Genomic DNA, 25,959 nt, shown 5'->3' with positions numbered 1-25,959 from the left:
TACTTCTTTTAAGGCGATCAAATTTCAAAGGTAGTCAGGGCAGTTTACAGAGGATGGGAGTTATGTGCTAATGCAGAATAGTTTTAGTTATCATATGAGTCTCAGAATTCTGAGACTGAATTCTGGAAAACACTGATACTTAGAAGATACCCCATTAATTACTGTAAATCATTACAGTAGTCTAACCTTGATTTAAAACTTTAAGAGGAATATAATGAAATTCTTATCTTAATTTCTTAATTCCTAAATATATGTATGAAAAAAATATTTGGACTTTTTGAAAATTAAAATGCTTTTTTTTATATAAGATATTGGTAAAGATTTTAAGACAACAGAACAGCAACACAAAATCTACAGTGTGACTCTCCCTTACCTTAACCTTAATAATAAAGTTTATTGCCCATTGCTGTGATGTGTTTATGAAGGGAAAAAATAAGCTTAGATCACAAGAGTCCATTTCAGACTCCAATATCAATCAGAAAGAGCTGTCTTTGAGATGCTTCAGTCAAACACAGATTCCCACAGGCGAAACGTTTTAAAAAAAACACGCCCAAGAGGGGAGAACATAAACAAAATAACCAACTTTTTTTTTCTCTTAAAGTTTTCAGTTTACAGCTGCTGGACAAACTGAAAATTGATCATGTCTTATTTTCAGCATTTAAGTGATTCATTTTAAAAGTTTAATCTTTATGTGTAAAATGCAACTGAGATTTTTTTATGCATTCCAGGAAAGTGTTAGGCTTTTCAATTTGTGCTCATATTTCATTTTGTCAATATGGTTTGGGGAACTTTTTAATATTATTTATATTTAATTAAAGTTGAGAAGGGTCTTTGTGAACTTTGTAGATACTTTTTCTGCAGATGCAGCAGTATTTTATAAGGTGGACATTCAGAACTGGTTTGAACTGAAAAGGACAAATGCTGGACACAAGGGCTAATATGTAATTCTATTCTGTGTTATACAGGAACATTTGCTACGAAACTAAGTAACCAATTGTGTTGAAATACGTTATCTTTGGAAAATAGGGAAGAGGAAGATGAGCGTAATCCTAGAATTCTGCATATCTGATAAGCAAAGGGAAGTGTGAAAGATAACAGAAAAATATTTAAGGACTGTTCTAGTTTAATTGCTTTGAGAAAAATACATTGAGCATCTCTGTGTGTTTTGCTCCCATGCACATAAGCTAAAAACTTTGTTTAATTTCTGAGACAGACTCCTGATTTTTTAAGGGGAAGTGGGAAACATTCTCTAACAGTTCTAATGCTTTAACTCACAGATTGTGTGTCAAATAACCTGGGATATAGACAAGAAACTGATCTTTACTTCTGATGTGACTTCACAACAGGCATAACCGTTTACAATATATTTAAAATATTGGATTTGTTTTTACTGTGATGTTGAAGCAAGTGTTCTGCCTCCATTGTTGCTGTTTTATAATGTTCACATAAAGATTTGTTGAGTATCTACGTTGTAAATAATACATAATCCAAAGGCACTACAGTAAGTAGACTCTGGAATGTTTTTTTTTGGTTGCAAAGTCATCACTTTATCAGTTATGTCAGCTGATTTATGTTGCAATGAAGGCGATATAAAAAATCAAAATAAACAATACATTCGAATATTTGCAGCTTTTAGTACCACACATTGAAGAAGTAAGGATAAATATTATGCTGGCCATCACCATTAAGAGATGTACTGTACGTTTTTAAATGATGAAATCCAACTAAGGATGACTGATCAGATTGATGATGGGTGCTTTGATTGTTGTTACACTTTAGTTATCTACTGAGAATAATCTGAAGTTAGCAAATTTATGGACACAAAACACTTATTTTAGGCAATCCAGGCTGACTTCAAAGATGCTTTACTTTGTTGGTGTTTTTACTTACAGTAAATAAAAGGATCATGATTACTAAACTCCATTAAGTCCTAGTACAAAGCAACAGCTGGTGCGTTTGAATGAGGGAACAGGTGTGCCAGCAAAATGACCCCAGTCATCCACTGCCAGCTCACATCAAAATACAGCTAGCTGGGTTAAGATTGGAAACTGGCCCTGTGAGAACAGACATTCTCGGAATGTGAGCCTACCAGGTGTTGGTGGTGGTGGTCCTTGGGTCATTCACCCTTGTCCATCAGGTGACAAAGTTTTCTAGAGGTTTAGCGGAGTCAGAGCTTACTGCCAGCCTGATGGGCGAGCTGGCAGGAGATTATAGAAGGACAGTTGGCAGCTGAGCCAGACTACTGACTTAGCAAAGGCAAGGTGCCAAATGCACATTGCTTTAAGTGACAACTTAAAAACATAAAAAAACTAAACTAAAAAAAGAAAATAATGTTTTTCAAATAATGAGCTTTGCAAATATTCTGGTTGCTAAAACGAATGAATGATAAACCAGAAAAGTAAAATTGCTCACATACCATATATAAACTTTATTAATATACTGTAGACAATATTTAGGACACTGTTTAGGACTCAACAGTTATGTATAAAGAAAGGCTTTTTATGCTTTACCTGGAAAATGTATCTGTATGAAACAAAAACAAATACTAACACAAGGGTAATCTAGATCTAGAGCTGAATGAACAGGGTCGGACATGTTTCAACTAATACGTGAATAACATCCATCCATTTTTTAATTGCTTTATGCATTTATACATAGGGTCATGGGGTAAACAAAGCCTATCCGGGCAAGCAATGGGTGCAAGGCAGAATATGTTCATAACATGAAATAATTATATTTTTATTACTTGAGGTCTCCTGCTGTTGAAGATACACACACTGTCTATTGAAACAGGTTGAAGGTGTTTTCAGGCAGCATTTTGTCATCATCCTAGCTAGAATGACATTCAATATATTTTAAGGTTGTCCATTTTATTCACAATACAATCAACCTGCTGTTTGTTAAAACTGAGATCTCAATGTCAAATAAATTAGATCTCACCTCAAAACAAGGTAAAAACAGGTACAACCTGTGGTATGGGAAGTCAAATGATGGTAATTTTGATCCATTCTATTGTATGAATTTGGCAGTATATTACACATTGAATTAACCAAAAAAAGAAAACTAAGCCTACGGGTGCTTCACTAATCTTTTAATGAAATTAAAAGGATGTGGATTTCACCCTTCCATCTCTAGTTTGTAGCATCCAAAATCAGACCTCATGATTCATTGTCTTGCACCTTACTTTGGGTATTTTGGGCATATTGAGTGTAACGTTAATGTTTAACAAGTGGTGCTTTATTTTACCTTTCAACTTATACTGTATAGTAGGTGAAACGCATAAGAACCAGCATTCATATTGTAGAGTATAAACACAAATATTTTCTTTCACTGAAGAATGGGGCAATTTAACGTGACTGATGTTATCAACACCTCTTCTCAAACAACACATGAAAGCCAGCAAAATACTTGTGACAGAAAATGTAAAGGAGGACCTCTGAAAAAGTACAAACCCGAATAATGCAAGACATCCATTATGAACCAGCAACCCAGGAAACAGAAAACCAGTTTGAGAAATCACTGAGCCAAATGAACTAATTAAAAAATAGGTAGGCAATAGTGTACAAGACCAGAGAGGAATTTAGCTTAAAAAACCAGAGTTAACACTTATACCTGAATGACAGTATCATGAGATCTTTATTGACCATAATTAATCTTAACCTCAGTTTAACATCTTATTCAAATGGCTGAACCTCTCAAACCACAGTATTCCTTGGCACCATACTGGGGCACTGGTTTGGGAAGTGGCAACAGAAGCAAACTTAGTACTGACTAGGCTCAAGCTTACTTAGCTTCTGAAATTTGACAAGATCAGGATAGATAATATAAGCATCATTTTGACCTTTACAATTACTCTGAATATTTCACTCATATGCACTCAGCGTTTTCATTCCACCATGGACTTTTAATAAACTTCTTAATGCCTTGGATTTGAATCAAATGTTCACTTAATTGGTTTTTATTTCCATTTTTTCCAGATGCTTCCCATTGAGGATTGTAAGAAACCTACTGTATAAAAACTGGTATTCTGTGGCTCTCCAGTACCAGGAGTGAATATCATTGTAATATTCCTTTCCTTCATTACATAGCCAAAGCAGCAATGTGGAGCAGTGACTTCTAGACTCCCAGCTACAGGGCTGGTGGTTCAAATACCAGATAGATCACTATTGCATCCTTGAGCAACATACTGTACTGTACTTCATTTTAAATAAAGTAATAAAAACCTCATCCTAATAAACGTCTAACAAAGCGTTGAAGAGAACTGTATAAGATGTTTCTGCAAAAACAAAGTGTGTTGACACCAATACCTCTTACATGAGTAATTTAGGGATGGGGTCAACAAGACTTGGATGGCATTATATTATATGTTACTGTATATATATATGTTATACATTTATATTTATGTCACTCTATTAATAATTTAGAAATGTATCTCTTAAAGTGTTCGGTAATGTCATTTGTAACCCCTAATTTAAACTGTTACCATTAGTACCATCAAATTATAATAAAAATGGTTATAGAGGCTCTGCCCTATATAGCCTCTTACTGTATGAAAGTTTACTACATTAGAGTTTAAGTAAAGCACAGTTTACAGTTTACGTGTGGTAAAACCACTGGAGAGCACAGCTAAAATAATAAATTTAATTTGCATAATGAAATAAAGACATTATGTGCCAACAACCCCTCTGTCAGATCACAATCTGAAATTGCTTGAATAAAGAGGGGAAATTAGGTTGGCCAGATCAGAATGTACCAGCAGAATTCAGCCAGGACATGGGGGACAATACATTAACCTACACTTAATCACAGTGCCGTGGGATCTTTCAATGACTACTACTTAGACAGTCATGACCTTAGTTTAATGTCTTATCCAAAAGACCTCCTCAGCTCTTTGTCCTACATATGGGAAATAAGATATCAAATATCAAAACTACCATGAACATTTACAATGCTACCTTATCTGTCTTAAATTTGACAAGTCTAAAAACATCACATACAAAATATTATCCACACAAATAGACATTGAATTGTGTGTACTTACCTGACTTACAGGCATTACAGTTTCTACCTTGTCGAGTGGGCAGGCACACACATTGTCCACTTACTGGGTCGCACACTGTCCTAGCCACAGTCCCCATGGGTTCACACTCACACTGTTGACAGCCAGCATCTTGGTTGGCAGCAGTGAGATTATAGGAGTGTGGAGCACACTGGGTGCACCTCAGGCCTTGGACGCTTGTTTTACATGGACACTGGCCAATTAACTTGTCACAAACAGAAGACCCATTAACTGTCCCGTTTGTTTCACAGTCACAAGGTAAACAACCTAAAGAACCACCCTGATGCAAGCTATGGTAGCCATCCAGGCAGGTATCACACTGCCGTCCCACTACTTGGGGTTTACAGACACATTGGCCTGTCCGGGGATTGCAAATGGTACCAAGAACAGTCCCAAATGGATTACAGTTGCATAGCAAGCAGGTTCCAGTAGTGTTCAATCCATAGAAGTTCTCAGTGCAGGTGTCACACTGTAGCCCACTGACTCTGGATTTGCATTCACACTGGCCATTGAATGGGTTGCAAAATTGGTGAAGGGAGCTGTTTCTCTTACAGCTACATGGTTCACATCCATCATGATTTGCAGCACTCAGGAATTTAAAGCCATATTTGCAGCGATCACAGAAAAGACCTACAAAAAAGGGAACAATATAAATGAAAAGGAGAAGTTAGGTGATGCTATTTATTCTCTAATAGAGATTTACACTTGGAATCTCAGACGATCACCCTTCTGCTTTAAACGTCTTTGGACTGAGCTACACCATTTGGCATGTTGTAAAAATAAAAGTAGATTAATGATTTAGATACCATGATAATAACATCAGTTTTAGAAGCTAGAACCATTGAATATAGATACAATTTTAGATTTCATAACACGTTTTTTTCCCATTATCACACAGACCCTCAGATCCACAGATCAATACTTAACTAAGGATTTGATTGTTACAGTAGAGTACCTTACATTTTTTAATACTGTATATAATTATAATCGTTTCTGTAAATAGATTTTATGAAAGCAGAGTAAGATTACTGAAATAATGTTACTGTAAGAACATTATTTGAACTGCAGGATCGTATTACACAATACTCACCACTGAAGTACAATATACGATGGGATGTTCACAGTAGCTGTTCTGGATCAGATCTATATACAGTATAGTGGATAAGGTGAGGACTTATCTAGCTAATTAAACTAGAATGAACAAGTAGACAAAACTGCATGAATTTGAGTTTCAGAGCATAGGATAGCATTCGTTGTTAATGGGGCTTTGGTTTTTTCACTGCAATTTACTGTATGGATTTACACACTGTTCTGACCACTCACTGTAACTATATTTTTAACATACTCTACACTGCAAACTCAAAACACTGTTCTAGCTCTTATAATTTATGTATGGACAGTGCTGCCTTTCTTAAACCAATATTTTTACAGATAACTCCCTTCTGAACAGCATTGATTCTACCACCGTGCAGTCCACCCTCCATTAGATCAGGATTCTTATAAAGAATCGGATAGTAGAAAAGAACTTATTTTAGTAGTAATGGTATTACTCTTAGCATTAGAAGTCATAGTAGTGATAGGATCATCTTTTTATCTTCAGTAAGCTAACAGTTCTATCAATGTTATATTTAATACTGCAGTACTTTTTACAACATAATTTGTAGCAAACAAGCAATGCCTTTGAGGGCAATCCTGAAGAGACTAGGCATAAGTAAAAAATCCCAAGAGCAAAAAAGAAACTTGTTTATTATGTCATTGAACATATCACTTGCGCTATGTCAATGATTTTCTACGGTGCCAATTTAATAAAATTTAATCAAATTGCTTGCACAATGTTTGGGTCATGTCAGATAAGTTGTAGAGATGTCTAAGAGGAGATCTCAAACAAGTATTCAAAATCCTCAATGGTATTCACAAAATGAACACAGTGGGCTTCGTCAGAATAAAAAGTGAATCACAAACCAGAGGACACAAATGGATACTACAGTATATGAAAATGCATTTAAAACAGAGAACGGGAAGCACTTATTTACCCAGTGGGTTGTGTGAGCATTGAAGAAGATAACCTTCAATGTTTTTGAAGCTGATACCCTGGCTTTTTTTTTTTGATGAGATTGTTGAATCAATTAGGTACTGACTACCAAATAAGCTAGAGATGGGCCGAATACAAGGATTTCCAACCTGTTACTGGCATACAGTAGATTATATCTTTGTATTATCTACCAAGTGGGCTAAATGGGCTGAATGGTCTCGTATTGTTTGAAGACCAGAAAGGCAGAATTACCTTGAATGCCTTGAATTTCTTTGTACAAAAGACCAGGCATCTGTCTTCTCATTAAAGACATGTCCTCATTGGACAGATGAAACAGAAGTCTGTCTTGAAGGATCTTGATGTATCAGCAAAAAGTGAATTTTCATGCAAACTGCCATTTTTGACCATTAACGTACCCAAATCTCTCTCGATCCACAGTAAAAACAGCCAGGGCATCACAGCTACAATATGCCGTGATTTGAATATATTATTGTAAATGAGTTCCATTGTCTCACAAGCAGAGTAACCACACCCTGTAAAGGCAAACCACTAAGCCACTCTCACAGATACATATTCTGGGACATAAACACACTGAATTGTATCCACACAGCCTATACACAGTATATACTGTACACCTTACATTAGTCAAATGGCAGCACTATTGTATGGTTCCAGGAAAAAATGTGGTCTTCCTAAATCTGGTGGTCTATTTAATATATATGATCTAATTGAGATTGCTGCTGTCAAGATTATGTACAGTAAATACAGTAAGTGGTATCTGTTTTGTCTGTATTAACAACAGAAACAACAGTGACTTCTATTAAGTACAATATATACCTAAATAATCAAAAAAGTAAAATATAAAGCAAGAAAAAGAGAAAAAAACTGCAAATTTCAACATTAGGCAAGGTCCTTTTACATTGATGGATGACTAACCTCAGGCATAACATTTAATTTCCCTAAGAAAAATAAATAAATTAAATAGTACATGAAAGGCGGCAAAATGTAAAAATAACTGTGAGGTTGAAAAGAATTACAGCTCATTTTAAACTATTAAAACAGGTCTACATGGATTCATATCATATCAAGTTTTAAAAATATGCATAGTACTTATTTGAATATGCCATACATATTCCTGACAGGTAATCTATTCCTAATGTTACTGAGCAAAGCCTAGAGGGCATCACATTTAACGTTAACAAGTACAGAGAACTTAGTGCATTTGGCATTTACAGCACATTCCTCCTCCTTTTTATTCAATTTCAAAGGCCTAATTTTATGAATTTACAGATATTTCTACACAGCATACTTCTTTGCCAGCATCATTTGAAATTTCATCATAACAATGTTTTAACTTGTAGAATTAATTATTGCTATTTACCTACAGCTCCAATCCCCACGTTTTTCATGTGTAAACATATATTTCTTATTTTTAAAAGGGGTAAACAAATTCAAATACATTTATTACTTCAAGCATGCTTAAAGGCAAGAGGAAAATAAATAAATTGCAACCAATGTGTCTGGTGACATAGGTGCTGTGAGGTATTGAGCCTTACTGTATACTTAATCATGACATCCAGTGCCACATTGTCATTTGAATACTTTTCACAATTTTTTTATGTAATTGAGTGGCAATTGAGTTTTTTTGCAAGTGGGTGGCAAGAGCTGGTGTATGTGTGAAATCCAGGTTTATCCATCCATCCAACAGAATGTTTATTGAATGTACTAGAAATAGTCCAGAAGCTCTGCAATTGTCTCTGCAATTCACAGTAAGTGAAATAGGTAGGCTTATCTTAATAATAGAAGTACTTATTATATTACACTTATAATATAAATTATTACAGAGGTGATCAACCCTTGTCCTGGATAACCACAGGTCCAGTAGGTCTTACAGGTCACCCTTAAATCTTCAATTTGTAAAGACTTGGAGTACATGAGTTACATCCTAGTGAATTACAGAAAATGATCTGATTAAGTCAGGAATGTGGTTCTTGACAGCTTCTGCATTAATTTCAAATGATCTCCAAACTACTCAATTGAAGAAATTACCTAGCCCAATTGTCTAAACAAAACTTTCTCAAGTGTTTAGAAATTCATTATTTAAAAACTGGCCCATAAAATCTGCTGGGTTTTGACTCCCCAATGACATGGGAGACAACCCCTGCATCATTACATACTGTAGGTATGTCATCAAAAGCAGGTAAAAGCATCACAAGATGTTTTAAAGTGTTATTTGACAATATTTCTTATAAAACAGTCTCTGACAGCTGCACCAATATAAATTACAAAAAAAATTAAATCTTTCTCCAAATCAATGATCAAATTTACCATGATTTCAGCCATATATGATAAAAAAATAATTAATACTTTACAGGAAGGCATATATATTTAGTTTAAAAATATGTCAGTGGATAAATTATGTACTGTAACTGATTAGAGGCAGATAGATAAATGGGCTCCTACTACATCTATCTTCTACAGATACATTTTTATGTTATTCAACACACTTCATTGCATTTATAAATCAAATTAAATCTGGAGATATACAATTTATATTTTCATGATATATATACTGTATATATGTTTGTTTTGAATGCTTTTTCATATGAAATACTACATACTAAACTACAATATGTGATAATAGTCATCAGTTGAATGTGATAATGCAGCCATTTTAGCAGAGAAATGCTAGTATCAGTACAGTTTCAGAAATGTTTCCACAAATTCTCCAAAAAAACCTCATTCACACAGCACATTTATGTTGTTACAGAGGTATTTTCGACCATCTATAAGGACAGAGGTATCACAAATTATGTGATGTCATTGTTAAGGCATCTGTTCCTGATTGCATAAGCAGGTAGGGCAGTAATTTTGTTTTCATTATCATGAGTTTGCATTATTTGCAAAGAAGGCATAAAAAGAAAAAAGGTAAGCACAGTTCAGACAACAGCAAAGAAAGGAAGTAGAGTGGTAAATGTTTGCTGTATCTGCAGGTTTCACGTCTAAAAACTGATTGGATAAAATACTGTCAACACATATAATCTATTTTGAAACCAGCTCTCCCAGGATTTCCATATGCCAAATGGAGAAAGCATTTTAGAATAGAAAGAGTAAAGTACCTGGGAAAAAACTTTGATATTATTAATAAAATATACAGTACAGTATGTGTGCAAGCAATAGCAATGAGAGAATCAGACCAAAGATTATTATGTGGTTCTTAGCAAAATGTTAGAGACACTTGTGGAAGGATACAGATTTTTCCAAATGTGCAAAAGGCTTAACAATAATATATGCTGGTATTGATTTATCCTTTGATATTCTTATCCTTATCTATCCTTAAAGTGACTCCCACCCACTCATGATCAAGGACAGATAAAAAAGGAATTGATTTAAAGATTTTTTCCATGAATATATGATCTAATGAAAATTATTTAAACATTTTTTTTCTAAACTGTAAAATTCTAACTGTAAGTTTAGACTTATTTCGGAAGATATTGAAACCTAGGACATCTTAGTTACTAAAGCATTGCATTATTAAAGAAAAGTGAAAGTATCCGTAATCTGGGTCAGCAGTGTTAATGGTGTTTACTATCAAATCATATGTAAATGAAAATGTATAAGTGTATGTATCCATATGTATGGACTGGGACATAGGCTTCGCAACAATGCAGTTCTCACTTTATCAGTAATGTTCCCTGTATAATATTCCCATATATCAAAATTTCAAAGTGCATTATGTACACAGTGTATTTTGGGCACTTGATAAATTTTGTCCTTATGAAGCTGCTGTTCCCCTCAAACATGCTGGAGGTAATAAATTGCTATAATCAAATCTAATTTCTGAAAAATACCTGTGGGAGCAACAAACAAAAAAGCGAGTCTTGTAAAAAGCATGATAAATAACAGAGAAAGGGGTAGTTTATTATAATCAACTTGGCATTGAATTACAAAATTAAAATTATGTGGCCCTTGATAACCAGACTTAGCAATATACATGATCTTCGGAGTACCATTCGTTTGCATTTCATAAGAAACAGTTCAAAGGCGTATAAAAAAAATTGGAACAGATTTATCACAAAGGACCTGAGAAGCATGGAAAACCTCTGAAAAAATCCATTTGGCTGAGCCTAGTAATAAAATTAATATAAAACAGACAGATTCGCCAGGAAGGCTTTAGGTACTGAACAATTTAATCATGTTTTTCCATACTACAGATCTTTGGCAATGTAATTTTTGTTCATATCTTTTAAAAAGTATTGCAATGTGTAAATTAATCAAATCATTTAGTCATAGAACACATGTAAAAAAATAAAATTTCAAGTGATATATATATACAGTAAAACCTAGCTCCTTATTATACTGTGTTTAATAGTAAACCACTGAAATGTAACACCTCTAAAATACAGAAAGCTTGCACTAAAATGTCTTAAATTGCATCTTTTTAGGCATTTATTGTATCTTTATCTCTGTTGTGCCAAGCCAGACAAAAAAAAGCAGCCTTGCTTGTTACGTACCAATTACATTTGCCTTGCACTGGCATTGACCTGAATTTTGGTGACAGGTAATATCTCCTTTGACAGTCCCAGAGGTATTGCAGTTACAAGGGCTGCAGCCATCAGGGTCCAAGGATTGTAGATTATAGAATCCATGCTGGCACTGATTGCATTCTCTGCCAGACACATGTCGCTTACACTTACACTGCCCTCCAATCTAGAAAGAAAAAAAAAATTGCAAGATCAATTAGTGAAACTATGCATTGTAAAAAAGATAAAGGTTTTATTCTATATCAGTGCAATCTGGATCATTTTAAGAGCATAAAGCACATTTTAATAACTATATAATTACACACTGTAATTTGTAACTCATTAGAAATCAGGTGCTCTCACATTAAGAATATTACAGCTTACATGCACCTTCTAAAGGTACTATCTGCCTTACGTCAACCTATAGTTGCAGAAGATGGACAAAGCATGGGTGCTTTCATTATATCATGGTTTGCTGAAAGGGGGTTTTGTAGTAGTTGCAAGTGAATTCAGATCTAACAACCTAGAAGATATTATGAAAGCAGACAGAGAGAGAAGGAACCCTAAACCAATTTAAACAACAACTGCCAAAATGGAATAAAAAGAATGAAAATTACAGGCAGATGTACAGGAGGAAGGTGAGATCCAAACCTTACACACTTCTGCTTGCCTATACTGTATATAAAAATCTTGAAGCAAGGATTTCCTGTCATGCATCTCTCTCGTGTTCCTCCCTTCCACCCCATGTAACCTTTGCAACAACTCCCTAGTCGCTTCACAATAGGGGTGTTGGCAGCCTGAACCTCATGACTGGGCTGCCAGTCTCTCAGTTAGGAGAATTATATCATATACACAAATACAATACTTTTTTAAGTTGGGTTTACTATGGTAATATGTGCTCTGCTGCTAACATAAGTAGTTATCACCAGTGTACTATCGTTCTACAAATTGTATCATAGTATATCACATTTGCATCTGATGAAAATAGTTCAGAATACAGAAAATTATTATGATATACTCTATTATTTTACTCTGGATTTAGAAAATTACCATGAAATGTTGAATAGACAAGACTTATTTAAGTAGAATGATCATGGCGTTACCTACAGTACATTACCATTCTAAGATTTACTGTGGCACTGTAGTTTTGTCTATATCATAATATATCATGGCCAAATCATGGATAAACAGTGTTATAATACAGTTTCTGAAGGGGCACATTATTTGTGAAATCCTTCCATTTTCTAACTGCTTCTTCCAATTCAGGGTCACAGGGGAGCCAGAGCCTATCCTTATATTTAAAAGATCAAAAGATACTAAATGGAATGTTAATGTTAAATAGAAAGTCAGTACAAAAAAATAAGTTACATACAGTAAATATGAGCCTTCATGTGTTTATATTGATTTTGAGAAACATCTCATTAGGAAGATTGTGTTTAATCAATCTATTGGAAAATTCAACCCCTATGATGAATAAAAGCATAGCCTTTGACATTTGTCTATATTCCCAGAAGGAAAAGGGACACGTGAAATGTTAGTTGTTAAACTTGAATCAATCAGGACTAGTATATGCATTTGGTTAAAGAATGGTTAATTAATAAAACAGGGAACCTGTAAAAAGAAGATATCCAATACACAAAGATTATTAGCATAAGTATCATTACTGGAAATGCAGTTGTGTAACAAAACATTATATAGAACATAACTAACATTGATATGATCTAAAGCATTTACCATATCTATGTACTGTAGCCAAGATAACTAGAAACAGTACCTTTAAGGATTCTGGCCATTCTAACCCTAGCATGAACAGAAATTAGGAAAGCATGGTGCTTTCCATTTTTGTGCCCTTTATTATTTTACTGTGAAGCTTTTGGATATATGTCTACCAGCTTTGAATGGAATGCTGCATTTTTAACCCTCTTTTTTAATTTCCACAATTTTCTTCTTTGAAAACTTGCACAAGCTGTGTCAAGGCCCACTGTTTCTACAGTTTTTTGTCAGTCTACCTCCCTTACAATATGTTAAATCACTGTAATTAAATTTCTACATTCTCTATCATAGCAGTTTCTTTTAAAATAGAAAGGAGATGTTTTCAACATAGCTCCATCTAGATCTCTTTTACTTAAGGAAGCAGCTGAATGCAACATCTTTAAAATATGATATTGCCTTGTGTTCAAGTTATAAAAACAAAGGAAGAAAAATTAATGCATTGGAGTGGCTTTGTTATAACCCTGCACAATAACCTTGTTAATAAATGAATTGGAATGCTTTTTGACTGTGCATCTTCATCACTAAGAAGACTTATTCAAGCACTAAAGCAAAAGGCAATTCAATCTGACTGTGATTAATAGGTTTCTGTTATGTTCTAATTAAGAACCCCCATCACATCAAAACTTGTTATAACACAGATAAACAAAAACTGAGTCTTACTAATTACACACAGTAACACAGCCACTGTGAAATCAAGTTCATAATTCGAAAATGTCACAGTCTGTATATGAACTATAGGCTATAGGACTCACTCTGATTTCCACACAGAGGTTTTTATCAGCTCAGGCACTCTTGTGCATCCCTCATAAAAAAAAAAAATTTTATCAAACATTTTCATCAAACATGGTGGGTGGAAAAAATAGACTGCAGTTTTTTTCTACAAGAAAATGTAAACAGAATAGCAGCATGCTACATTAATCACTACATTTTAACAGAGAAACTAATTATAATCTTTATTATATTGACAGTATACACTAAAGTACAGATGCAGCCATTCAAAATGAGCTGGATACGCTGTGGTACAACGCGGTGGGCGTGTCACATCAAAACATGTCATATTGCGTATTTCGCGTCATACTGCATTTTACCATATGCTAATTAGATTATGTTAATAGCATCCAGAATCCCCTTGTAAAACCGCCAGGTGGAGCTAATAAAGCTTAACCTCTCATGTACAGCATTTGAGTTGTGACCAGAAAACACCTGGTTTCGAATCCCGATCACTGCTGAGGGACAATCTTTATTCAATTAAGAATTTAAGTTGTATACTCTTTAGACTTTTAAATTTAAACTGTGTATTACAGCATGTTAATCATTATACATTAAAAAGTTGGTATATTTTATGAAAGCAAGATTGCTCAGTTGGACAAAAGTACACAACTTACCACCTTTATCATAATTATTTTAATAATATTACTAATAGTATTAATAATGAATGACCTTGGACAAGCTGTAAACTCAAAGTATTACCCTGGTCCACATTCTTTGTAACTGTCTTTTTAAACAAAAAGTAACATTGACAAAAAGTAACACCACAGCACTTCGTTGATCCGATCATGTGTTCGTTTCCAATCATACAAAGTAAGTCTTGAGAATCTCTGATTCACCATGCCTTTCACATGTTCATAAAAGATAATAATTTATGAACATAAACATATTACTATATGTGAACTGTACTGTATATGGCTGGTGCTGGAAATTCAGCACAACCAGCCAGCCAGCACTGCCTCGCCTAGCCGAGAGAGAGAGGGGGAGCGCACACAGGGGTGCGAAACCAGGGAACTATTTACACGAAAACTGGCGATCTCCCCAGACTGTACGCTCGTTTCACAGTGGTTCAGCTGCACTGGTCAGTGGCTTTCCTAATCCCCACCCTGACCACTAGCACTCCTGTCCTGCCCCTCACCGTGCACCCTAGCTGGGCACTCTTCAGCCGCAGCGCCGGGCGAATGCGCTACATTAATGTAGGGCTTTCGGGCTCATGTGGGTTTGTACCCTACACCCTGTGGTACCAATGTATACATACAGTACGAACATGTTGTGAAATTTAGAAATATAAAAAATTTCAATATAGTGTCCATAATATTTGCAATTTTAGTTTTTCAAAGAAATGTTTATTTGTTAAAAGAAAACTCATGGCGATAGCTGGATTTGAACACCCAACTTCAGCCTTATAAGTTAGTCATTTAAGCCATCACGACACAGACGCAGTCATCCACTAAATAGTGAAACAGAAGTACACATATTTGTGCAACAGTACATGAATATACTTATATCGTTATTAATTTCTTCAGATACGTGATTCCATATTATATTTCCTGTTAATCAAATTCAAAAAGTACGCTTTTGTTTATTCCGATAACGAGTGTATTCACAGAAAAGGTTAAAACGATCACTTTTCACAAAGTATATAAACGTACAGTAATATGGTCAGAAGGAGCACGTAAAAACGTTTCCGAAATAACCACATGTAAATGTTTAGGGAGAAATGGAATACTGGTGTGTATTTTTTCTTTAAACTACCAAGACCAGCAATATACAGTTTACATAATATGTTTATGTTCCTAAATTAATATCGTTTATGATCATCAGACACGCTATGCTCCTCTTTTAATGCTCAGCTACTAAAATTTCCCTTTGTTGTAAAATTCCATATAAATATTCAATACTAAGCGGATTAAAATGTGCATAGTAAAAAGATTAAATGATTAAATCTTTTCAGTACCCACCAATGCACCACAAGTGCCCCTGTCGGTTATTTTGGCCAACCAATCACGTACCGCGGTATGCCGTGGTGGCTTGTGGGTAGTTGCATGCGGTACAGGTTTTAACCGCGAAGTTTGAATGGCTGCATCTGTATATATTATATACAAGTAAACGGTATACTGTATATTATAAACTTAACCATATAAAATATTTACACATACTGTATATATTTACTCTAGAATGTGAAAAATGAGCAGAAGGAAATCTAATATTTTACTATCCCATTTGATAACATTCACATCATAGCCATTTGGTAAAGGTGTGAAGTGAGTTAAGCTTGTCGTTCTGTTACAGTGTAATATTGTCTTCTCATAGCATTTAAGCAAAATAGCAATACAGCTTCTTTGCCAAAAAGCAAATGGGCTTAAATAATAAGGACAATTCATTCTTATTATGTGCCTAATATTAATTAGAATTATTCAGCATCAAGATCTGTGAAATACTAATGAATTATTTTGTTTCTAAACTACTTTTCATTGGTAAACTTACATAAAATTAAGCCAAATGATATTTATAACCACAAAAAAAACATGGTTTATGAACCCATTAAATGACACATACCTACAGTTCTATTTATTACATGCATCAACTCAGTAACATCAAAACCATCAGTAACTGAGGTTTGTGGCGAGACTAAGCCACGTAACCTTAAAATGGCAAGAGTTATGTAATGCTGTGACATAAATCAGTAACGAAGTTGTCTTCAACTAAAATATGACATCTGAGTTCCACACAAACAGTGTATTTTAGTTTAACAAAGAAATACGCACCCCACTGCAGAGCAGACTGCCATTAATGGTGCCTGATTCATCACAGTCACAGGGTCTGCACACATCCACCGCAAAAAGAGAGGCATTGACTTCCCTGAAGAAAAAATCCTTGCACAAATCACAGTTTCTTCCTTCAACAATGAAAAAAAAAGAAAGATCAATGTTAACTGATTAAAATTCAATCATATTAGGGCTATAATTTAAAATTAAAAGCTGCCCTCTCCCGAGAGTTCCTGTGAGAAATTTGTAATTTTCAAGATGTCCATTTTAATGTCCCCTTTCATCCCTACCTGCCACTGTACTGATGCTGAGCATATGAAACAATGAACCTGTTACAGATTTTGCTTTACTTCATTAAACTTCCATCTGTTATTCAATAATGCCATATTTCAGCAAAGCCACATCATATGGATAACCATACATGTCTGTCAAACATAACTTTTCTCCTTTATTTTGAACATACTTTTAAAAATCTAAAAAACAATGCAATTTTTGTTTGGGAAATCAATTACTTGTTTTTCAATGTAACTTGTAAATAATGCAAGTCATTCTTGGTCATAATAAAGGAAATTTTACTTGTCAATCAATGATACTAGTGAGAAACAGAACAAAAGTGACATATGCATATACTGTATATAATAATGATTGTAAAAGAGAATATACATTCAAACATTTACATTTTTACATGACAAAACAATCTCTTGTTGATATACACAATCAACCTTTTATAAAAGATTATGATCTCAAACATTCTTAAAAAGGTTAAAAAGTACTGTTATATACCAATGTAGGCAGCCACATTAATCAGAGAGCCACCGTGCCACCATAGTCTGGAAAATGTTATCATTATTATAGTAGTGTAATTTTGAGTGATTCATGGATCACTAATAATAGGTGTCTTAACTAATACACCTACTAATACCTTAACATTTGCAGGGACTCTTAGCCAGTTATGTTCTTTATTTGGAATATATTGTATGTTTGCCAAAGAAATCACATGTAAGTCAAAGTTGGAGATTAAATTTCACTTTTACATCATTCGGAATCTTACAAAAGAAACAGAGGCTATTGAATAGTAATCTTGGTATGTAAATTGTTGATTTTCATTTGTGTTTCAAGGTACCTTCAAACCTTTAAGGCATTGTAGTATGATTCTAGTAGGCCAAATCCTAATCTGAGCATGCTACAAGGACTTCAAATGTAAAAGAGTATAAAAGTGTACCTTTTGTTCCTGATTTTTTTATTCTGTTCTATAGTTCAGAAGTAAGTATTTTTACTTATCTTTCTTATTTTTAAGAAGGGTCACAAATGAAAGGAGGCTACTCAGCCAATCTACAGTAGCTTGGCTTGGTTTACTTAATTTATATGACATAGTCGGGCACCATAGACAATACAATGTAAAACCCAATACAGCAGAGATGTAGGCCCCCAGAAGTGTCTGTTTTTCTGGATTATAAATTGTCATCTGACCAATTTTCTTCTTTCTATTAGTCAAGAGACCGAGGGTGACAGGTCATTCCTGACAGCTTCCTGGAGAATGTAACTCTAGTCTGAACCTGCCATTTTCTTACAATATACTGCCATTTTGTTTGCCATTTTTATTGCGTCCCACGATGTCTTGAAGATAATAATAATGTGTTAACATTGACAATTAAATCTTTTACATACTGTAAAACCTTTTCTCATCTTATTTGTATATTTTTACTGCAAGAAAGGAATAATCTTAATTCACTGCCATTAAATTAAATGTCATTTACTTTATCCTTACATTTGTATGGATATGTTGCATTTGTTTGCTGACAAAATCAACAATTGATAAAAAAATATGAACTACAATATTTTTACCCAATCTTAAATTATTTTCAATTTCTTTCGTAGCTTCTACATTGCTTGCTAATCCTCCTGTTTTAATATCTGTGAATAAGACTTGTATAGTAACTGTGAACTATGAAGAAAGAAACTAGATAACTGATACAAATTAGGAAGAGCAATAGTATACTAATTGCATCAGCCCAATTTAACTCTGATCTGTGCTCGCCGTTTCCTATCTATTAAATTCCTAATCTAAGCACATGCATTACCTTGAATGAACGTGACTCGTAATTTTAGAATTAATCCATGAGATTAAATGGAGAATTTAAAGGGGAAGCCAAACTATAACCATGGCATTTGCAATGCACTTGGATCTTTATAAATCTGACAGAAACAGAATATTACATTCTTGTTGGTGTGGAGGAGAGTCCAGTTCTTTACCTGTAGTGTTATGCTGGCAGCTGTCACACACTCCACCACCGCCTCGGAAATGATCACCAGCAAAGGCATCCACAGATGGGTCATAATGGCAAGAGTTTGCATGGTTGTAGCACTGGCATGGTTTACAATTATAAGCTTGTAGTTGGTCTCCTGGTCGAAAAGATTTATCATTGAAAAGGGGCATGCAGCGTTCACACTGTAAAAAAAGAGAGTATGCTAATTTTAACATGAGCTTCATACTTCCTAGACAAAACATTTCTAATAATACTTTATAAATACATATTCTGAGGTTTGGTGAACCATATATTGGTGCTAAACAGTCATTCATGGTAGGGTATCTGTGGGCATATACAAATTAACCACTTAATCCTATGCTTGGGAATTCAAAATTTGATGGGATTGAAGTACTACATCTTACAGTATTCCAAGAAAGCTGCTCCTAATGAGCAGGCATCTAGTGAAGACAGGTGATACATAAGAACATAAGTTAATAATGAGAACAGGCCATTCAGCCCTTCAGTGCTTATCAGTTTCCAATACGCTAAACGATTCTATCACAATGGCAGCCTTTGTTCTGAAATATCACAGCTTTGAAGTGTTTCCTTGTGTTCACACAAAATTGACTTTTATTTAAAAGTGTTAAATTAGGCTCGTTTTCTGTTAAATGAACTTAATTTGATATAAATATTGCAGATCTGCCTATATTTTCCTTTAAACCTTATTAAAACCTCAGATAAAAATGTAATGTACACCTCTAAAATACTAAAGTAAAATATCTGCAACACAAGATGGGGTACAGTGTAAATCATCAAAATAATTGTGGCTGCCTCTTTGTAATAGGTTTGAAAAATTTGGTTTGATTTAATTTGAAGTATATAAACATTTTTCTCAAAGAACATGACTAGTAAGCATAAGGAACCAAAACCTGTTAGGTGTTTATTAGAAGTTATTAAAATGAAAGTGGAAAGTGCATAAAATCTACTAGAGATCTCTGACTTAAGCACTTACCAAGCAAAATGTTTTAATGACCTGCAAAATTATTATTTTTTCATTCCTCTTCATTGTAATCTAAAACATATTAACATATTAAACTAACCCTTCAACCCTTCAAATGATGAAAACATGATTGCTACTGAATTATGTTTGTGTATAAAGCATGTTTTATTTTGAGAAAAGCATCTACACAACACTTTAGTACCAACACCCTTAAGAGGGGAATATAGTGGTTTCATAGATTATTGTGGACTTTTATTATTATTGGATTATTGTGGATGTTTTTTACCAATTCTGTTGCTATACTATTATTAAAGATCCCAGCTCTATTTTAAAGCTTTGCTGCTAGTCCTGATGCTGTAGTTAACTCCTCATAACTCCACCTTATTTACTTGTGTCTTGCATAGTGTGCTGCTGGTAGTAAAATGTCTCAGCAGGTACTGCACTAGCTTTAGGATACAAAACACCATATACACTACATGCAAGGTTTTAATAATTTTATCATTTACAGTATATTAAACGCAGCTGACCTGATTGTTTCTAGCCTTCAAGGAGTATACATAAAGGTAACAGCCAGATTAACCCTTTTCATAGCCTTTATGAATACTACAGTCCAATTGTTGAACTTGCATGTACAGTATATGAACAACATGGCTTTTCACCATAGTTTATATCTCCTGAGATAAAACAATCGCTCAGATATTGTTGAAAATAATCACATTTTCTATGGTGCTGCTACTAAAACAAGTCTGCTTATTAGATAGACTTTTGTCATAACAGCCGTCTTATGGCGTCCTCACATTCTCATGGTTTTTCATGCCTCAGGGCTCATGGTTTTCCAGGGTTTGTTGCTCTGACTGGATCCCCTTTTCGTGATCCGTGTTAGCAATTTCATACTTATTGTTCAATTCCCAGTTTTCGAATTAAAGCCGAGGTGTCACCTCATTTTTAATTTAACCCGGGTTCTCCTCACTCGCAGTACTGCTTTCACTCTCCACATATCTCCGCTGAACAAGATGGGACTTCACTCTGTGCAGCCTCAAGCCTGCCCTGCAAACCCATTTGGTCCCTGTTTTCAGGAGGCTTCCTATTCAGTTTCTCCCATACCCGAGGCTCCCTGTTTTAGACCGGCGGTCTGTGTTTGGCAGCAATTTCAGCTTCAACATAGCACTTCCCTTTGCTCGGCAGTTTTGGCTTTAAGCCAGCTCTTTACTCATTACGGTAGTTTTCTGCTTCAATCCTGCCCTTCAAATCCCTCTGTCTCCCTTCTCAGGAGGCTTGCCATTCATTTCACCTATACCCATGACTCCCTGTTTTGACCAGCGGACTATGTTTGACAGTAATTCCGGCTTCAAGACACTGCTTCACTCTACGCAGCAGTCTAGAGCCGCCCTAAAGCCGCCTTCACTCTGAGCAGCAGACTGAGCGGCCTAAAGACAGCCTTCGCTCTGCGAAGCAGTTTTCAGCCTGAAGCCTGCCCTTCAAATTCATCTGGCTGCTTTCCCAGGAGACTTGCCATCCATGTTGTCCCGTACCTGAGGCTCCCTGTTTCCCACCAGCAGAATGTTTTTGGCAGCAATTGTGGCTTCAACACAGTGCTTTGCTCTGTGCAGCAGCCTCAGCTCTCAGCCTCTCCTGTTACAGCAGCCTCAGCTTCAAGCCCTCATTCAATTCCACATTTATTCCTTTCAGTGGTCACTGTATCGACCCCCGAGCTTGGGGGTTGCCCTTTAAGAAAGTCGGTTCACTTTTCTGAGATCTCAATATTTGCTTTCATTCTGTACCCGAGACTCCTTTTTTCCGACCAACAGGCTGTTTAACATCCTCTTTTCAACAGGGATACAGCAAGCTGGCTCCTCCTGTGTCTGTCGTGCCTCCCCGTTTCTTTCCCATTACTGATTGGCCTGTGCTGATTAAACTCCACTGGCCAGTAATCAATTATTTCATTGTCACTTCCTTTCACTTTCCAATCTCTGGCCTCTTGCGCTTGGGTTCTCACAAATCACCACCTGCGACATTACACTTTTAGCCCTTATCATTATATTTGTTACTTTTTGGTCAAAAGGCCACAGCTGCATTATATTGATTAAACATTGGATTATGAATATGAGTCACATTTTTCTATTTTCTGGAAGAAGTTAAATGCATCCATATTGCTTCATTACACATTCTCAACATTTTATTTAGCTACAAAAAAAGAGATATTCAAACATGAGCACATCTTACATTTTGTACAACCAACTATGAAACTGTCAAAAGATCAAATAAAACAGCCCTGTCTCAAATTTTCTGGACATTAAACTGCATCTTGAAAGATGTGCATAAAACAAAAAACATCAAAATACATTAGTCCTGCATATTGAATAGTGAGTTCCAGCAATGAAGATGATCACTATGTGAATTTTGATCAAAGAGTGTACAACAGCAGGGAACAATAAAAGGTTCATTGCAATAGGAAATTTCAACAAAAGACCATGAAAAACTAAGGTGGGCAATACATTAAAGTCTGTGCTCTGCAAGTGAATTGCTTCATTTGGAATATGTTACTGTAATTGCCATGAGAGAAGAAAAGAACCTAACAGCAGGTTGTAGTGGAGCAATAGTCTTTTCCTTTGCATCTGTTTGATTTTACTTAAATTAATGGGACCCAGTCTTGGACTTGTCTAATCCATTTTAACATGTTCTTTCTCATTTTCTGCTGCTAAAGTATTAGATTTTTCAGAAGATCTAGGCACCTACTAAAATAAAACAAAATACCAAATAAATATAATTTAGTTCTGCACTGTCATTCATGGGATTAGGAATAAAAATAGAAAATCATAAAAATATAAATACAAGTAACTATAAAAAGTACTTATGTGCTACAGTATGTCTTAATTGTCCTTATGAATATCTCTAACCCCGGTAATAATCCCTAGTTTAGACTGCAAATACAGAAATCTTAACATTCATGTTCATTTAAAAAGAAATAATCTAAAATTTTAGCCCAGGGATTGTTCAGATATAACTAGAGTGAAGTGCTACCCAGCCAGCTTTCACAGACGTATTAACAGCACAGCAGAGGAGGAAAGTTTGCTTTGAAGCCGATGTACATTGTAAATCCTGACGAGTGAGCCCACAGACAGAGAAACGCAACTGATCATCTTGACATATGTCAGATGACTTTTGTTACTTTAATGTCACTTAGAAAATTCAATGAACTAGCACTGCATTCGTCATTTCCAGTTTGGTATTTAACAGAACAGAAGCAATAAAATATTTATGGCCTATATCCCTTTATTTTGCCAAAAAATATTATAGAGACAGAAGAACACCATCTTCTTATAATAAATATGGCCAAAGTTTAAGTATTTATGATGTGGATGCATGAACAGAAATTGGTCAGTCTTGAAATCTGTCAAAAATTAACTCATTTCATTAGTGTGTAGAGTTGGTAAAGATAAGATGTATGATATTTTACACTGTGAGGATAGATTTCAGAGCTCTTAATGTTTGTCTCTGTCAGGAAGTTAATATAATACATGCGGTATGCTTTCATAGAGTATATACAGTATACTGTATATGTGTGGGATTATAAAAAGAAACCATTGTTAAGATTTACATAAAATCAGTCAATGTGGTATTTTTTGTAAAATTATGTAAATGGCATCTAATACCCCATTTCTACTAGCTCACTTTAAAGTGAACCTCATCTGGACTGTCTAAGTTGGGGCAATTTTAAGTGCAGCTGAGATTCAACTCACAGGTGCAGATCACAATATACTATGGAGCTTGAGTGAAGTCACTTGCTCCAGGTTCAGTTCCATTACCTAGAAGTTGTGTGTTAAGTTTGGGTCAATTAATTAACAGTCAGTAATTGAATGTGACCACAATTCTGAGTACACAATTGGCAGAAAGATGCTAGGGATAGGGCTGAGATTAGCCAGCCAGTACTCTCTGAGTTCTTCTAAAACAGGAATGCCTGTAACTTCCCAAACACTTACAAATGACTGCTAATCCTCTTGTAAGACACAGTGGAGCTTGTAGCATATAAAAAAAAATATCTCCCAGTCACAGTATCTTGTCTGCTCATCTTCTTCTATAGACAGCCATTATTTTGAACTGAGATCTAAAAGAAAAATTGGCTTCTAACTTATGCGGTATAAATATTAAAAAAGGGCACTGTTATAGAAATGTGAGGAATCACTGTGTTTCTCCTTAGTGAAGGTGCCTTAAGACAATGACTGCATAATACAGTATTAACTGTATTTGTGTCTTAAAAAAACTTTTAAAATTGTGTTAAAAGTTAGTGTAATTACTAGTTATTACTAGTGTAATAAACAAAAGCCTGGGCAACCGGTATCTGCTGCCAGAGAGGACAATATGGTCAACATAATTAACTGTTAAGCAAACATAATCATTTATTAACTAATACCATAGCTAATAACATTGTATAGCCTCATCTTTTCTCTCCTTCCTGGGTTTCACAAATGGTTAACAAAAATATCACAAATGATGAACAAAAACACATTTATGAATATGTCGGACTCTTCTCAAGCAATACAAAGAATTGTTATCCACCAGTCTGTCCAAGGTGAGAACTTCAACAATGAGTTCCTAGTGGTGGTGTAGGAAAAGCTCAGAAACCAAACAATATCATTTTATTATGAAAAGGGAGTAGATGTTCAACAGGACTGTTTAAGGACAGGACCGTCTTCCCTGCCAATGCATCACATTTTTAATTGATAATCTTGATGTAACAGTATTGCTAGCAGTAATTGTGGTATTGGTACAATAGTAGTAAGAGAAAAAGCAAAATTTCTGTGTGTCATTAGAAACTAGGCTTTCAGTTTAATGAAATGACAGCAATAAGAAGACATCTGGTCTTGACAGAATGGCAGCATTCATTGTGTCGGTTTGAGCAAAACACCCCTTGCAAGAATATCTTAAGTAGTGTGCTTGCACATGAAACTACAGTATGTATACAACCGCATTAAAAAAAAGTTTGAAATAGGTTTCTCCTTTACTGCCTGCTTATTGTCACACAGCAAAACAATTCTTCACTTTAGAATTCCATAGGTTTTCAAGTATGTTTTGGATGTCTATGAAATGACATTGGGACATATTTATACAATGTAATAGACAAAATGATGTAAACTTTTTCATGTAATTAAATTAGAGCAATAAGCTCTGCAAGGGATGCTTTGCTTTCTACTAATATTTATTTTTTTAACACCGTAACAAAAAACTACTTCAACTGCGAGAAACTATATCTAAGAGTAAGTAAAGCATTGGGTCTGTTATAAATAATTAAATCAACAAAGCACAAAACTTATATATTACAGATTTACAAATTTATCTGTACTCATTGTCTACAGTATGTTGAATAAGATGTTTTGTTCAGAACTAGTACAGTATTTTAAAAATGTACAGTATGTCAGCAACAGTCAAAAAAGCTTTAGGATGCTAGCAATTTGTAACATTAATAAAGATAAACAAAAAACATATACAGTAAGTGTGCTTTAATTTATATATTTCATAGGCTATAATAAGAACTACTGAATTTTTTAAGTCAATTTTTATACCGTAAAATATCAGCCATCTCTATTGTGTTCTATCAAGAGAGATAAGGTTAGGAGAGAGACCAGAACAGCAAACACCAGGAGTACACCTGGCTTCACTTTTCAACAGGAGGCAAAAACGTTGTTCACCATTTTGTACTTTTATAGTAAATGTCACATCTATTTACTGAAAGCAAAGGTACAGTTTTGGTTCAGAAATGAAGGCAAATAATATAAATCTGAATGTGAA

The 25,959-nt window shown here is 34.8% G+C and overlaps 1 protein-coding gene across 1 annotated transcript in view; it reads right to left on the bottom strand.

The window, feature by feature from the left end:
* Positions 1-25,959, bottom strand: part of ush2a (Usher syndrome 2A (autosomal recessive, mild)) — a 427,426-nt gene that overhangs the window by 353,488 nt on the left and 47,979 nt on the right. The window contains exons 10-13 of the mRNA XM_088624763.1: positions 19,177-19,372; positions 16,924-17,054; positions 11,606-11,801; positions 5,042-5,689 (exon numbers count right to left, since the gene is read on the bottom strand). Coding sequence (XP_088480889.1) covers positions 5,042-5,689; positions 11,606-11,801; positions 16,924-17,054; positions 19,177-19,372 — 1,171 coding nt within the window. The remainder of the gene's footprint in view (positions 1-5,041; positions 5,690-11,605; positions 11,802-16,923; positions 17,055-19,176; positions 19,373-25,959) is intronic.

The sequence above is a fragment of the Lepisosteus platostomus genome, chromosome 3, assembly GCF_059453375.1.
Source record: "Lepisosteus platostomus isolate fLepPlt1 chromosome 3, fLepPlt1.hap1, whole genome shotgun sequence".
In the NCBI taxonomy this organism is placed as follows: Eukaryota; Metazoa; Chordata; class Actinopteri; order Semionotiformes; family Lepisosteidae; genus Lepisosteus; species Lepisosteus platostomus.
Note: the sequence above shows the minus strand (reverse complement) of the source record. Positions and strands in the feature narration are given on the sequence as shown.